The 14,561-nt window shown below is 41.1% G+C and overlaps 1 protein-coding gene across 1 annotated transcript; it reads right to left on the bottom strand.

The window, feature by feature from the left end:
• Positions 1-2,246: 2,246 nt before the first annotated feature.
• On the bottom strand, positions 2,247-14,080 carry OSTC (oligosaccharyltransferase complex non-catalytic subunit). The gene is made up of 4 exons (XM_081082636.1): positions 13,878-14,080; positions 10,401-10,494; positions 7,970-8,167; positions 2,247-3,588 (listed from the first exon to the last, which is right to left on the bottom strand). The coding sequence occupies exons 1-4, from the start codon at positions 14,014-14,016 to the stop codon at positions 3,570-3,572; spliced, it is 450 nt and encodes a 149-aa protein (XP_080938762.1). The 5' UTR covers positions 14,017-14,080; the 3' UTR covers positions 2,247-3,569.
• Positions 14,081-14,561: the final 481 nt, after the last annotated feature.

Here is a 14,561-nt window from a genome sequence, read left to right as displayed (position 1 = left end):
ATGTTTTCTGTACAAACCTGTGACAGAGATGAATGGCTCCGACCTCCTGCCTGGCTATGAGTGGGGCCAGCTGACAGCCTTGTTGCTAGCTTTGTCAGGACTCACCTGTTTTGCAGCCAAGGTCATCCTAACCTCAGGGTGGCCAAAGACCTGACAAGGCAATGGTGTGAGGGTCCAGCCACTTCCATCCAACATACTACTCTGATAGGCAAGTTTTGCTGCTCTGGAGCTCCCCATGGGGCTAACACAGTGATTTTCAATTGTATGCAGCAAGAATTTTTAAAACATGCAACATCTATTTAGTCAAGGGCACTGACCTCGTTACTATTAGATTGTCAAATTAAAAAATGACGCCCTGACTGGTTTGGCTCAGTGGATAGAGCATCCGCCTGCGGATTGAAGGGTCCCAGGTTCGATTCCAGTCAAGGGCATGTACCTTGGTTACGGGCACATCCCCAGTGGGGATGTGCAGGAGGCAGCTGATCGATGTTTCTCTCTCATCGATGTTTCTAACTCTCTATCCCTCTCCCTTCCTCTCTGTAAAAAATCAATAAAATATATTTAAAAAAAAAATGACAGCAGCCAACACAACCATCTGGTGTGAATGAATCAAAATGATACCTATTTGCCCTAACCTGTTTGGCTCAGTAGATAGAGCGTCAGCCTGCGGACTCAGGGGTCCCAGATTCGATTCCGGTCAAGGGCATGTGCCTTGGTTGCGGGCACATCTCCAGTAGGGGATGTGCAGGAGGCAGCTGATAGATGTTTCTCTCTCATCGATGTTTCTAACTCTCTATCCTTCTCCCTTCCTCTCTGTGGAAAATCAATAAAATATATTTTTTTAAAAAATGATACCTATTTTTTTGTCAGATTGGCAAAAAAAAATTTTTTTAATGTGTCAACGAATTTTAGCTACTTTTTTAAATTATTATTTTTAAGTGTTTTCACTGCTTTTAGAGAAAGGGAGAGGGATGGATAGAAACATTTTGACATAGACCAGCTGTCTCCTGCATGCCCCCTACTGGGGACTGAGCCCACAACCCAGAAATGTGCCCTGACTGGGACTAGAACCAGGGACTTCTTAGTTCATATGTGGGTGTTCAATCCCTGAACCACACTGGCCAGGCTACAGAATTTTAGTAATTAGTTTATGTGTGCCATGAGATCAAAAAGATTAAAAATTGCTGGGTTAACAGCAATTCTGTCAGCTTGGCATCACAAAATGACAGCTTCCCCTGGCTAATGTTGCATCCTTCCTTTACTTCTTTCTGCTATGTCTCTCCACTAAACCACACTGCACTTCTGACTCCATTATAATACCTATTTCCTGGAGAATCCTGTAATAAAATCAAAATTTTTTGCTTCCGATCTAGTCAATTTTTTTTTCTTTTCTAGTCTATTTTTTTAAACAGCTTTTCAAAAAGCATGTTTTTATTGGTTTCAGAGAGAGGGAGATAGAAACATCAATAATGGAAATCATTGACTGGCTGCCTCCTGCATGCCCCCTACTCGAGATCAAGCCTAAAACCAGGGCATGCTGTGACCTCCTGGTTCATAGGTGGATGCTCAACCACTGAGCCACACTGGCTGGGCCCAATCTAATCTATTAATTTACTCTCTCATTCATTACATTCCTTGGAAGCTTTCTGTCAGGCTATGCCATTTTAGTTTAGTATCCCCAAAAGCATTTTAACTCCAGTACAAGGTACAATTATTTTCTTCACAAAAAATATTGCAATTTTACCAGAAAAAAACATTAAAATATATTTCATTGTATTTAGTAATTTTATTTTCTTAAAAAAATCAAAAACAAAACTTCTAAGAGCTGTAACACAGAAAAACACACCAAACCTAATAGCACCATCTGGTGGTGCTTAAAGGACTGCTCACTACTCAATCACTTAGAAAAAGACCTTTTGAAGATAACACTTTTAGAGTATCTTCTGTCCATCTAGCTTAGTTTTAAAATATGGCCAAATATGTCCTGGCTGGTGTGGGTCAATTGGTTGGAGTATCGTTCCATACACAGAAAGCTTGTGGGTTTGATTCCCTACATAGATCGCAGATTCAATACCGCATCAGGGCACATATGGGAGGCAAATGATTGATGGTTCTCTCACATCAATGTTTCTCTCTCTCTCTCTCTCTCTCTCTCTCTCTCTCTCTCTCTCACACACACACACACACACACACACACACACACACACACACACAATTGGCCAAAAAGTGTAATTAAAGTTAAATCAAGTCTTTAAATCAACTCTTTATGGTGAGTACATATAGCTCTTGTTTCCCATTTTCAGAGCTTTGGCGCATAACAACCTCTTACCACCTCTCATCACTACAGTACAAACTATTAACTTATTTTGCTTGATTTTTGTAGCATTTATCAGTATCTGACATTTTATAAACATTTTTATCTTTTGATTATCTGGCTTCCTTATAAGACTTTGATTATCTTCTCTTCTCTTTGTCGTATTGAGTCCTATAATCCTCAGTGTTAGTTGGCATATAATTGGCATTCAAAATATTTTTTAATAAATGAATCCTTTTTAATTTAATGAACAGCTGCTTTTAGATCAGTCTTGGAATTAGAAAAAAAATTTACCTGAGTGAAAACTTTCCTGGAAACTTAAAGATTTTAGGGGAGAACTGAGCCACTAGAGAAGTTCATGGCCAGGCGGGAGAACTGGAAGGCCTGGCCAGCAGAAATGAGGGGAAGACCACACTGGTCTAGAGGTGTTTCTCAGATGTGCTCAAATGTGTGTTAATTAGTAAAAATGAAAGGCTGAGGGAATGTTCATCTAACGCATCACATTTCCAACAATTCTGATACAGGCTTGCGGTCCAGCTTGAGTATGTATAGGAATGTGAAGTTGCTATCTCACAGGGCATCCTGACAACTATATGTTGAGACTTTAGGCCACCATCAGTAGCTAAAATCACAAGATGGGACTGAATAATTATAGCCCAAAAGGTTAATATCATCAATTAAAAAACAAATATAAAAGGTGTTAATTAGAAAAATTCTTTATTCCTGATCCTTTCATACACCTTATTGTTCAGGAAACAGTCTTACATACACATCTGAAATAATGTGCTAGTACACACACTGTTTAAAGGCAAAGCACCACAGGTAAAACTGCTCAGCTGTCCAGAGTTCCCAGCTTATGGGATCTTGCTTCCTGATTTTACATTCATTTCTGAGTCAGAAATGTCACCTCCAAAATAATGTTAAGATGGTTGTAAAAAATAATTACTCTATTCAATATTACAGGTGTAGAAATGGAGTACATTTTCTTTAAATTAAAAACCGAGAAGAAGATGCCACTTAACACGGGTATGTCAGTGTAGGTCAGCAGGAAAAAACACTGTATAAGCTAGTCTCTTTGATACCAAGAAGATATTCTAGTCCGAGCTTTAATATGTTTCCATGTTTCCTACTAGATGCTTCTTTTCTGCTGCTTTTCATTCTTTTCCATATTTCATAGCAGAGGCTTGGTACCGCCTTTAAAACTTCATTAACAGGAACAAATCCAGTTTCCACAGATTTCTTCTCAAAAGGCACGCTAACCCATCAGATAGCCCCTACAGAAACAAAATTTATAAACACAAAAAGTGAAAAGGAAGCAACATTTCAAAATGCCCTAACAATCTTTATGATGAATCAAATAATAATCTGAAAATACTAGAGGCCCGTTTGTGCCTGGGTAGGGTCCCTAGGCCTGGCCAGCGATCAGGGCCAATCGGTGCCTTCCAGCTGCCAGCTGGGGCCTCTTTTCATTCTGCGCCGCCCCCTGATGGTCATCGCACATCATAGCAAGTGACTGAACTCCAGGTCTCCTGGTCAAACTCCAGAGGGAACAATTTGCATATTAGGCTTTAGGGTGTGTGTGTGTGTGTGTGTGTGTGTGTGTGTGTGTGTATACACAGTGGGGCCTTGACTTACGAGTTTAATTCGTTCCGAGACCAAGCTCGTTAAGGAGCTTGTTAACTCAAATTACTCTGTCAACTCAATGTAAAAAATCAGCCGAGAGACAGCTGATATCTCAAAAACCTAAGGCCCCACTGTATGTATATATATAGTGTGATTACTTTTATGGTTTTTAGTTCATTATCTGGGCTCCTCCCCGCCCCAGTGTTTTACTGGGCCTCAGTTCCATTACTCTTCCCCCTCAAAGGATAAACTTACAAACCAATATGCTAAACCACACAAAATGGGGGGGGGGGGGGGGGAAGGGGAAGTAAATAAAAGAAAATGTTACGTAAAAATTAAAGAGTCAGAATCAATTTTCTTTGGACTTTCTCCAAGTGCAACAAAAATCATAAACTTTTTAATGGAAAGAAGCTAGTTTTTATTTTCTAAAAACCCTAATATTACCAAAGGAGAAGGCAGGAGGATCAGGAGCTACTCACACCTGGGAAGTGAGCCCTGAACCCTCGAGAAACAGTGCAGAAGCGTGGGCCTGCACCTCTGCTCCTCAGGAACTGTCCGGACAGCGGAGAAGCACTAAGCTGCAGCTGTTGAGCAGGTCGAACTTTATTCGGATCAAACAGGAGATCCTTTTACTAGATGTACAACTTAGGCCCTGGAATCCCTTTCAAATTTAAGCATTAAGTTTGGTTTTCTAAAGTTCCGAACTTTTCCCTTTGCAATTAATCTTTGCAACCTATTAGTAAGGACCTGCAAGATCGAGGAGGGGGCGGGGTTGGGGGGGACTATATAAAACTATCCACATTAGGAAAGGATTTAATACACCCTACCTTCACTGATGCCTTCAGAACTTCTCTCCTTTGGACCCTATAACACTCCTATATAGTAAATGCTACTCATGTAATTAAGTTCTTGATGAGGCTATTATTAGTTCAGAACACGTCATTATTTTTAATTATTATATATATTCAAGCTTGTGAGAATTTTACAGAAGTAAAATTACTGGCAAACACAAGTACTTAGGTAATATAAAAGTAAATCAAGAACTCAAGAACTAGACAGAGAAGCGAGAATAATCTTCTACTTAACCTTTAAGACATTCGTTCTTTCAGAGTACCTTCTGTATATAACAGAGGTACTGTGTTAGGTTGGCACTAACACAGAAATTTCTCAAACACTATGGCAAGCATTTTTGCATTTAACCCTTGCAACAATCCTAAAAAGGATGGTGAAACAAATATCGTTGGCATTTTCCAGCTGAAGAACGTCAAACTGGGGGGGGGGGGGGGGGGGGGCAATTATGTGGCTTGCTCAAAATCGCACAGCAATAAAAGAACAGAGCATTACATAGATGCTCCACTCCTGGCCCGTCTCCTCCAACAGCCCTAAAACAGAAATCTCACTTTCCTCGTTTAGAAACAGAAACTGCCTATTTATTTTTTAAATGGTGGCCATAATTCAATTTGCAAATAGAAATTTTTTTTAGGATTCTGTTTATCTTTACAATAAAAATACTAATTATTAATATTATGCTTGAGAGCACATAAAACACCCTCTCATTTAATCTTAACAGCAACTCTGAGTCACATAATTAACTTCATTTAACGAGTTTGGAATCTGAGAGTCCACAGAACTGACCCAGTCTCAGAGCGAAGCAAACCCTAAACTGGCCTCCAAATTCCTCACTCCCCCTACCACATACCATCCTCAGCAGCTGTACATTCTGTTTTGTTAGATTTCCTTCCCTCCTTTGCTAACAATCAACCCTGGATCCTAAATTTCACTCACTGAAGCAACCCAGCTTATGCAGATGTCAGAGTCTCTACAACCTTAACATTTTTTTAATCCTCACCCAAGGACATGTTTGTATGTTTTGTTTTGTTTTATTATTGATTTTATAGAGGAAAAGAGGGAAGGGGGAAGAGAGGGGAGAGAGAGAGAGAGAGAGACTTATAGGATTAAATTTCACTTATATGGAAGAATCATATATATGCATCATCCTAGTCCCTAAATGATATTAATTTAAGTAAAATAATATTACATTCTTATTTTTCAAGTCCCCCTCCTCCCCCCCGCCACCGCCCGCGCCCCCGCCCCCCCCGCCCCCCGCCCCATTCATTGACTGATCCCATGATCTTAAGATTTTCTCAGTGGCCCAGCTTTTCTTATCAGGCTTAATAAACACTAGTTCAAATTACTAAAATGGCAATTTTTACCAATCTGAGCAAAGCAGGCCTTTTGTCTTCAATCATAAAATAGTATCTATTTAGTCTATTTTATATAGCTTTACAATACTTATAAAAGCATTTTAGTAAACCAGCGGTTCTCAACCTGTGGGTCGAACGACCTTTCACAGGGTTCGCCTAAATACATCCTGCATATCAGATACTTACATTACGAGTCATAACAGTAGCAAAATTACAGTTATGAAGTAGCAACAAAAATAATTTTATGGTTGGGGGTCACCACAACATGAGGAACTGTATTAAAGGGTCGCGGCATTAGGAAGGTGGAGAACCACTGTAGTAAGCAGTCCATAGCTCTATTATTCTCAAAGTCAAATGCCTGAGCTAAAAGAAAAACACACTCATCCTAAGGAGAAGACCTAAAACCATAAGGAAGAATGGGAAGCATAGGTAAGATGAGAACAAGTCTGGTTCTATGGGCAACAGCCCGCTTTTGTTCTGCTGTGTCTCCAAAGGTTCCTTCTGTTTGAGTTAATTTGTAATAGTCTCCTTATCCTCTCTGGGAGCCTCCTTTTTTCTTGTTTTGCTATGGAAAACTCTAGCCTCTTCCATCTACTCTTCCAGTACACCTTTTCCAACAGGGGCAGAAAAAAGAGGAGCAAAAAGAAGAGGCTTAAGTACCTAATTCTTCATACAATTTAGCCAATGGCCAAAATTATTTCTCTTGGATAGAAACAGGAGCCACTGGCAGAGGAGTCTGAGGGAGTTTTATGGCCACACCGATATTCAGCTGTCAAAGAACACTGCTCTCTTTTCCCTAAAAGGCTAAGCTGGGAACACCAATGCAGGATAAGAACCTCTGACTTTCTCAGGGAAAGTCTGTCCATTCTCCCCCAGATGTGTTACAGATAATGTACAGGTTAAGTCAGAGAATAAATAAACTTGTGAAACTCAAACACATTCCTATACCCCCTTTTATTATCTCGTAATAAAATAAGGGGAGCCCTAGCCGGGTGACTAAGTTTGTTGGATCATCATCCCATGCACCAAAAGGTTGCAAGTTCAATTCCTAGTCAGGGCACATACCTAGGTTGTGGATTGGGGTGCATATGGGAGGCAACTGATCGATGTTTCTTTCACATTGATGTGTCTCTCCCCCTCCCTTCCTCTCTCTCTAAAAAAATCAATAAACTATTCTTTAGGAAAAATAAATAAATAAGGGGATATCAGTTCTAAGAAATAAGTATAGGTGAAACTTGAGAAGTTCCATAGCTGAAATGAAATATAGGGAAATATGATTATACTTGTCCACATCTCAAATTAGTGATCTCAATGGAATTATCAAAGTTGCCATAAAACAAATTTATCATTAGTCTAAGTTTTCTGAATCAAAATGAGATATATATGAATAAAATCCTTTTCCCATCTTTTTGGAGAGGCAACTCCCCTTTCCTGGCCAAGGCTTAATGAGTTTTCCTCATACTAATATCAAAGAGCAGCAGCAATGAATGTCTTGAAAATATTCCCTACTATCACCATACTACTAAAATCCCATATGTTACAGACTAACCCAAAAGCACTTTAGAGAAATATGGTCAATGATGCTCCTGCAAAATAACTAACTTTTCTCATGCATGAAGATAGCCATCAGGAAGACCTATTCATCTCAATTTTGCTACTAACTATAGCTATAACCTTGAGAAAGTCACATTTTTTTATTCTCAGAATTTTCATCTGTTTAAAAACGAGTTAAATTAAATCTATAATTTTATGTGACCTAGGTAATTATTGTACCAATTTGCAACATAAGTTGTTAAGTTGCTGTTACACAAAGTACTTAATAACTTACGGCAGTTTCATTCTCATGAATACTCTGGCCATGAAAAAACTCAATAGGACACAGACGAATCCAATGAATAGAAGAAGAAATCTGTTGAGTTTTGGAATGTTTGGAGCATTGGATCGGTCTAGGATTATGAAACCTAAACCTCCCATTGTAAACAGGAAGCTGGATGCAAGTCCTTCCATAATATATTGTCCATTTACTCTGAAAAAGAAAGACCACAGCAAAATAAAATTTAAAAATTCCCCAAAAAACAAATTTAAATTGAAATTCTTAAATTGAAATTCTCATTTCTGCTAAAACATTTTTGTGCTAATTTTTTATTCTTACCCTTTCAACTATTTTGCTACATTTCTAGATATTCATTTCTATCAAGTTCTATTCTAGATTCTGGGGCTAGAACAATGAATAAAACAGACAAAATACTGTCTTCATGGAGCATATGTCCAAAGAGTTTTAGGACCTCAACCAACACAACTGTCTATGAAAATCGGTACTCGCATTTTAATTATTAGCCTAAAAAGCCAATTATTATATGTATATGAATCCTTTACCCAGAACTTTAGCTTTTAAAAGTTATACTATTTAAATTTCTTTTGATTTCAAATTAATTTTGAACTGGTTAGAAATGTATCTTAAAAAGTTTTATAATAATTAATACACCTTCAGTTTCAAAGGGAAAAATTTAAAAGCAGGCGTTCTTAACTAAGGCTCCATGAACCCCACATGTATTCCCAGTGACCTATAAATCCCTATAATTATATGCAAGTTTTTGTATATTATCTGTATCTGGTTTTTTTGGGTTCATGGACCCCCAAAAGCAAATTTCTCTGTTAAAGGGGTGCTTTATACATGGAATATGCAAGGAAGGTATATATTTTTTGTTAACTAATTGCTTTAATTCAGTGGTTCTCAACCTGTGGGTCGCGACCCCTTTGGGGGTCGAACGACCCTTTCACAGGGGTCGCCCAAGACCATCGGAAAACACATATATAATTACAAACTGTTTTTGTGATAAATCACTATGCTTTAATTATGCTCAATTTGTAACAATGAAATTGAGGGTCACCACAACATGAGGAACTGTATTAAAGGGTCGCGGCATTAGGAAGGTTGAGAACCACTGCTTTAATTGAAAACGCAATACATGCACCATGGTCAAAATTCAAATAGCACAAATGATGACACTGTGAAATGTTTTCCTACCAAGATCGCCTGTCATCTGGATCCCCTCCCCAGAGAACCACAATCATCTTTCCAAGAATATCCTATGCAGAGAATACCATTTGTAAGGTATAAATACAAATATATAGCTATGTTTAAATAGACAAGTAACAAATGGATTATAGAAAGCAATACAATAAGCATTGCTCAAGTGAACCAAACCACACTAGAACGGTGTTTCATTGCTTAAATGGAACTCCCAGATCTCAAAAATTGTGTTTCTTATTTAGTAACATATATTTCTTAAGTGGCCAGATAGTACAGTACAGGCCATATGGTTTATGCCACACTCACCACTGTAATATGAAAGGAGCCACAGATGGTACACAAAGAAATGGGCACACCTAGTTCCAATAAAGCTTTACTTACAAACTGGTTTGCTGATTCCCAGAACAGTCTACAAATGTATTTTAAACTGATACCCTCCTTTAAATAAGTGATCATATCTTTGTGAAATATGTTATTTCCTAATAAATGACTAGGTAATATACTTCTCTTACTCCTGCTCACTTCCTGCCATTCCTAAATTTATCATTTTAGAGCAGCTAATGTCTAAATACAAATGGATTCCATGGGTTTCACTATTATTTTTAAACTAGAGGCCTGGTGCACAAAAATTTGTCCCCATTTGTGCCCTCTCACAGTCTGGGACCCCTCGGGAGATAACCACCTGCTGGCTTAGGCGTGCTCCCCGGGTGGCAGAGGGCAGGCCCGATCCCTAGATGCCTGTCCGGGTGGCAGATGACAGGCTGATCCCTAGGTGCCTGCCCCACCTCCCTGGGCCGCACACAGGGCAGGGCCAATCAGCGGGTTGGGGCGCTGCCCCCCAGTCCACACAGGGCAGGGCCGATCTGGGGGTTGGGGCCCCGCCCCGGGCAGGGCCAATCTGGGGGTTGGGGCCCCGCCCCAGGTCACACATGGGATGCCTGGGTGGGCCAGCGGATGGCTGCTGCCCCGCCCGGCCGCCCCGGGTCTGGTCTGCCCAGGATCGCAGATAGCAGGCCCAGATGGTGCTCTCCCGCCCTGCCTGCAGTATGCAAATTAGCCGCCATCTTTGTTGGCGGTTAATTTGCATATCGTGCCGATTAGCCAATGGGGGGCATAGCGAAGGTACGGTCAATTACCATGTTTGTCTATTATTAGATAGGATAAGCAGGCATGGCCCAGCAGCCCGCTTTCCCACCACCAAATCATTCAGAAAGGTAGCTCTTACCTGTATGCCAAGAAGGCTACTGGTCTTTGATGCCCGTGTTCATCAGTCATAGAGCCAACACTTGGAGGTTCAACAATAACATCATAAATTATTCCTATATGAAAGGCAATAGTATAGATTAGAGAATTCCTCATTTTAAAAATAGGATTCTCATCTGTCTCTAAAGGTTAATTTATATAGGACTGTACATAGGACTGTCTTGATATATACTATTATAATCAAATGAGGCCCAGCTAATCTCCCAAACTTCAGATAAAACTATTCATTCAACTCAATACTTCAGAATGACTTGTAAAACAATATTATCTTTAGGAGTTATTTCATAAAAGAAATTCATTCAGTAACTGTTTCTAATACTCAAGTATGACTCCACAATAAGAGAGATTTAACATTAAAGATTATATTTTAGTTCAAGAGTATGTTCCACATAAACTTGGATTTGTTTCTATAAATTGAGAGCTACTAGAGAAATTTTCTTGCATAAATATAAAACAAGGAAACATTTTTAATCACACCATTAGCATTAAAGACTCATGATCACTAATTTCAATATCTATCAACATTTTAAGTTTTCCGAATCTCCCACTGTCAACATCTGTTTTTCTCCATTATTCTCCAGCATCCTCACGCCCAGCTAGCTTTTCTTAATCATAGATTATGTCTCCCTTCCCACTAACAAAACAATCATAGTGGAATTCCCTAATCCCTCCTCCCCCAACTACAAACTGGTGCCCTCACCTATCCTCACCTCTTTCCCTCTAGCTCAGATCAAGGAAGAATCCCTTCTCCAATTAGCAGAAGTCCATCCCTCTTGCCTTCTCAGAGACTTGGTTCCTTTGGATATTTCTTCTCTCTCCTGTATTTTCAACCTGTCTTTCCCTACATCAACCTTCCCTTGACTCCAGACCATCCTAGCTAACATCCCATTTATGTATTTCCTTTTTGAAAGGGAGTTAGGCTTTCTTCTGAAAAAAAAAACGGGGGGGGGGGGGAATTTTGCCGTCTCCCCTTCCTTAATTCAACGGCCACTTTTCAGTTCTCGTATTAGGAGGTTTCCCAGGAGCATTCGATCCCATTTTCTAAATCCATTTTCTTGGAAGGAAAAATGGCTTCTCATGACTTTTGTAACCCTCTTGCCCATGATTTCTTGCTACCTCTCTAGCTAAGCCTCCTCTTCTATAAAACCACTAAGTGATGGAAGTTCCTTAGGGCTTGAACCACTGTCCACTTTTTCTATGTTCTCTCCGGAACTGAACTCATCCCTTGCCAGGGCTTTCAATTCCATGTGCGAATGACTCTCAATGTGCCAACACATGTCAAATAATGTTAGCACCGTTGGAATTAGATGTACATTCCCCAAGAATGGGGACTTGGGAGGAGTTCAGAAAACATTTCTTACTGCCCAACTTCAACACAGACCTCTTTTCTCGGTGCTACTCATACCTGTAAATGCACACATCCAACTAATTATAGTTGGTTATGCCTAACTAGTGTACATCCCAAAGTGAGCTCCGGTTCATCATTCTCCACCAAAAAAGACTTCATTTGTTCGATCTCAAAAAATGTTACTTTCATCTACTCAGGATACTCAAACCAGACACCAGTAAGATTCCTTCACACTTCATTCTCCCCCTACCTCCAATTACTCCATCAGGACCTACTGAATCTATTTCCAAAATATCTTTCATTATATTTTCCTCCATTTCCACTGCCCACCAACTAGTCTGGTCTAGGTCAACTACAAGACCCACCTAATTGGTCTCTCGGCCCCATATCTGTCCATATTCTTCCCTCTGCTTAGCATATACACCCTTTCCTCCAATTCATCAGATTTTGGCTAACAAGCCATTTTCCTCAGGAACCACACTCCAAAGTAAATATTCCCAACTCCCACTATTTGTCCATCATCTCTTGTTCTTTTCCTTCAATGCATCTGTGGCATTTTTGCAACGAAAGAAATAATGTAAAAAAAGTGCATGTGATATTTAACGTATCTCAACCATGGCATTATAAGCTTCGGGAGGTCAGGGTCCTTGTTTGTTTGACATTCACTGTTGTCCCCAGTAGCTGGTGCCTGAAATTTAATAGGGACTCGATACATCATTTGCTGAATATTCCTCTGCAATAAATATGGTTTATTTATAAAGGTACACTCGGTTGTTTGAAGAGACTCCTTGTATGAGACACCTCACTGACCTTTCCCCCAGGGGTGGGGGCAGAAAATCTCCCCATTGCAACAACCAACATGGCAAAGGTAGCCAGAATGAAAACGGTGAGGCTTCTGGCACAGGCTCTGGCTCCAAGGGAGGTAAGGGTTACAGGTAAAAGAGTAGCAAATAAAAGCTCAGGAAGACTCTGTCACTTATTTTAAAAAAAAAAAAGCCACATGCATATCAGTTTCATTTCAATACACAGCACCTATTAAAGTGCTGAGAAATGTTATTGCTAATACAATGCTAGGATAAGTAAACTGTCAGTACTCTGGGGGGAGGGCAGGCTGCAATTCAAAGATACTTGCAGATTCTTCCCTCTTCCGTACAACCATTCTTACAAAATATCTATGAAAATGAAGATGTCTCAGACCATTCGCTTAAAAAGAGGATCACTTTTATTGTCCCTAACCTGTAGGACTTGAGTTGTATCATTTCCAAATTAAGTACCCCACTTCCCAAAATCTAACCGCGGCGCAGTCCAGCAAATCGTGGACCGGTGGCTCGAAAGGGTGGGTGGTGGCCCCGGAAAGGCTGCAGCGGGACTGCCAACTCACCACTACGCAAAGCGACGCCCCTTTTGCAACGTCCTATATTTGAAAAGAACATGATATAACAATTCATACGTTTTTAATAGTCATACCATCTTCCTTCTTCTTTATATTCCCAACTTCTGCTCTATTAAGTACAAATCCATCTCCAATCTCAAATATTTCCAAACCCGTGGCTTTGGAAGATTGCATTCACATTCATTCTTGAACTGGACCGAAAAAGCCACACGGAACCCTTCGGTCTGAGCTGACAACAACCTTAAGAATTCTCACGTCTCTTCCAAGGTTCCAGGGACCGAAGACAAAGAAAGACTAGAAGTCCCACTCTCTCTGGACCTCAACAACGGGAGGACAATGGGCCAGACTAGGCTTTCCCAGTCTAGCCTCGGTCAGACAACCTGGGGCCATCAGAAAAGAGCAACAACCCGGCCTGGAAAACATCTTCGATCCGGACGGATCCCCAGGCTGAGAGCTGGGCGGAGGAGAAAAGCAATGGGCGTGAGAACACCAGTGCAGCCAAGAGAAAGGGCAGGGCCTGAGGGCAAAGGAACCTTTGGGCTGTGAATACCTGGGACCCCAGAACTTCCCTCCACCCTCTGAAAAGATCCAGAGCGAAGCGACGCTGGCGCCGAGCTGAGGGTCGGCGGCACGGACGCCTCCGGGGCGGGGAGGTGCGCCTCGCCTCGGCGCCGCCAGCCCCGGCCAGCCCGCGTTACCTCCGGTGATGAGGAAGTAAGACACCACCACCAGAGCGTACACCGTCATGGCCGAGGGCATGTGCACCCAGGGCGGCTTCTTCAGCTTCAGGTTGGGGCACTCCAGCACCAAGAACGGGACTCGGTACAAACTCTCCATGCTGGCGGTCGCGAGAGCCGCTCTCCTCTGCAGCCCCGCACGCCACCCGGAAACGGGCCGGTCCTGCCCCTCCCCGGCGCGTGCGCGGAGGGGGAAGCGGCAGGTCCGCGACACTCGCAGGCAGTGTATATATGCACAGAAGAAAATAAGAAACTACAAAAAGAACCAGAAGTCAAGGTGTTTAAACCTATGTAGAGTTGAGTATTTTTAAACGAAGATGTGAGTCATATTCTCAATTATGTCCAATGAATTAACATGTAACTTATGTCCCTTCCAGGACCTGCACGGCTTCTGACGTGGCCCAGCCAGAGAAGCGGAGGAACCCAAGCCATCTGACCCGCCCACTTGTGACGTCACTGAGGATTCGGGAGCTGATTGGACCAGGGCGTTTCAGGTTCCCAGAGCTGGAGGATGAATGGGAACGCTCGGAAAGCTCTGCCATTTTTATGAGCTTTTTTTTTTTTAAAAAGAGCGTGAGAAAGCCCTAGGTGGCTGTATTAGTGGTATAGTGGTAATAATAATAATTGTTATTAATAATTGCTAAA

This window comes from Myotis nattereri, assembly GCF_964212035.1.
Source record: "Myotis nattereri genome assembly, chromosome: 1".
NCBI lineage: Eukaryota > Metazoa > Chordata > Mammalia > Chiroptera > Vespertilionidae > Myotis > Myotis nattereri.
This window is presented reverse-complemented; position numbering and strand designations above follow the sequence as displayed.

Coding starts and splice junctions, on each gene's coding strand:
- OSTC (XM_081082636.1), bottom strand. CDS start 14,016: ATGGAGAGTTTGTACCGAGTCCCGTTCTTGGTGCTGGAGTGCCCCAAC. Junction 10,495..13,877: donor TTACTTCCTCATCACCGGAG/GTAACGCGGGCT, acceptor CCTTTCATATAG/GAATAATTTATGATGTTATT. Junction 8,168..10,400: donor GTAGCCTTCTTGGCATACAG/GTAAGAGCTACC, acceptor TTTCTTTTTCAG/AGTAAATGGACAATATATTA.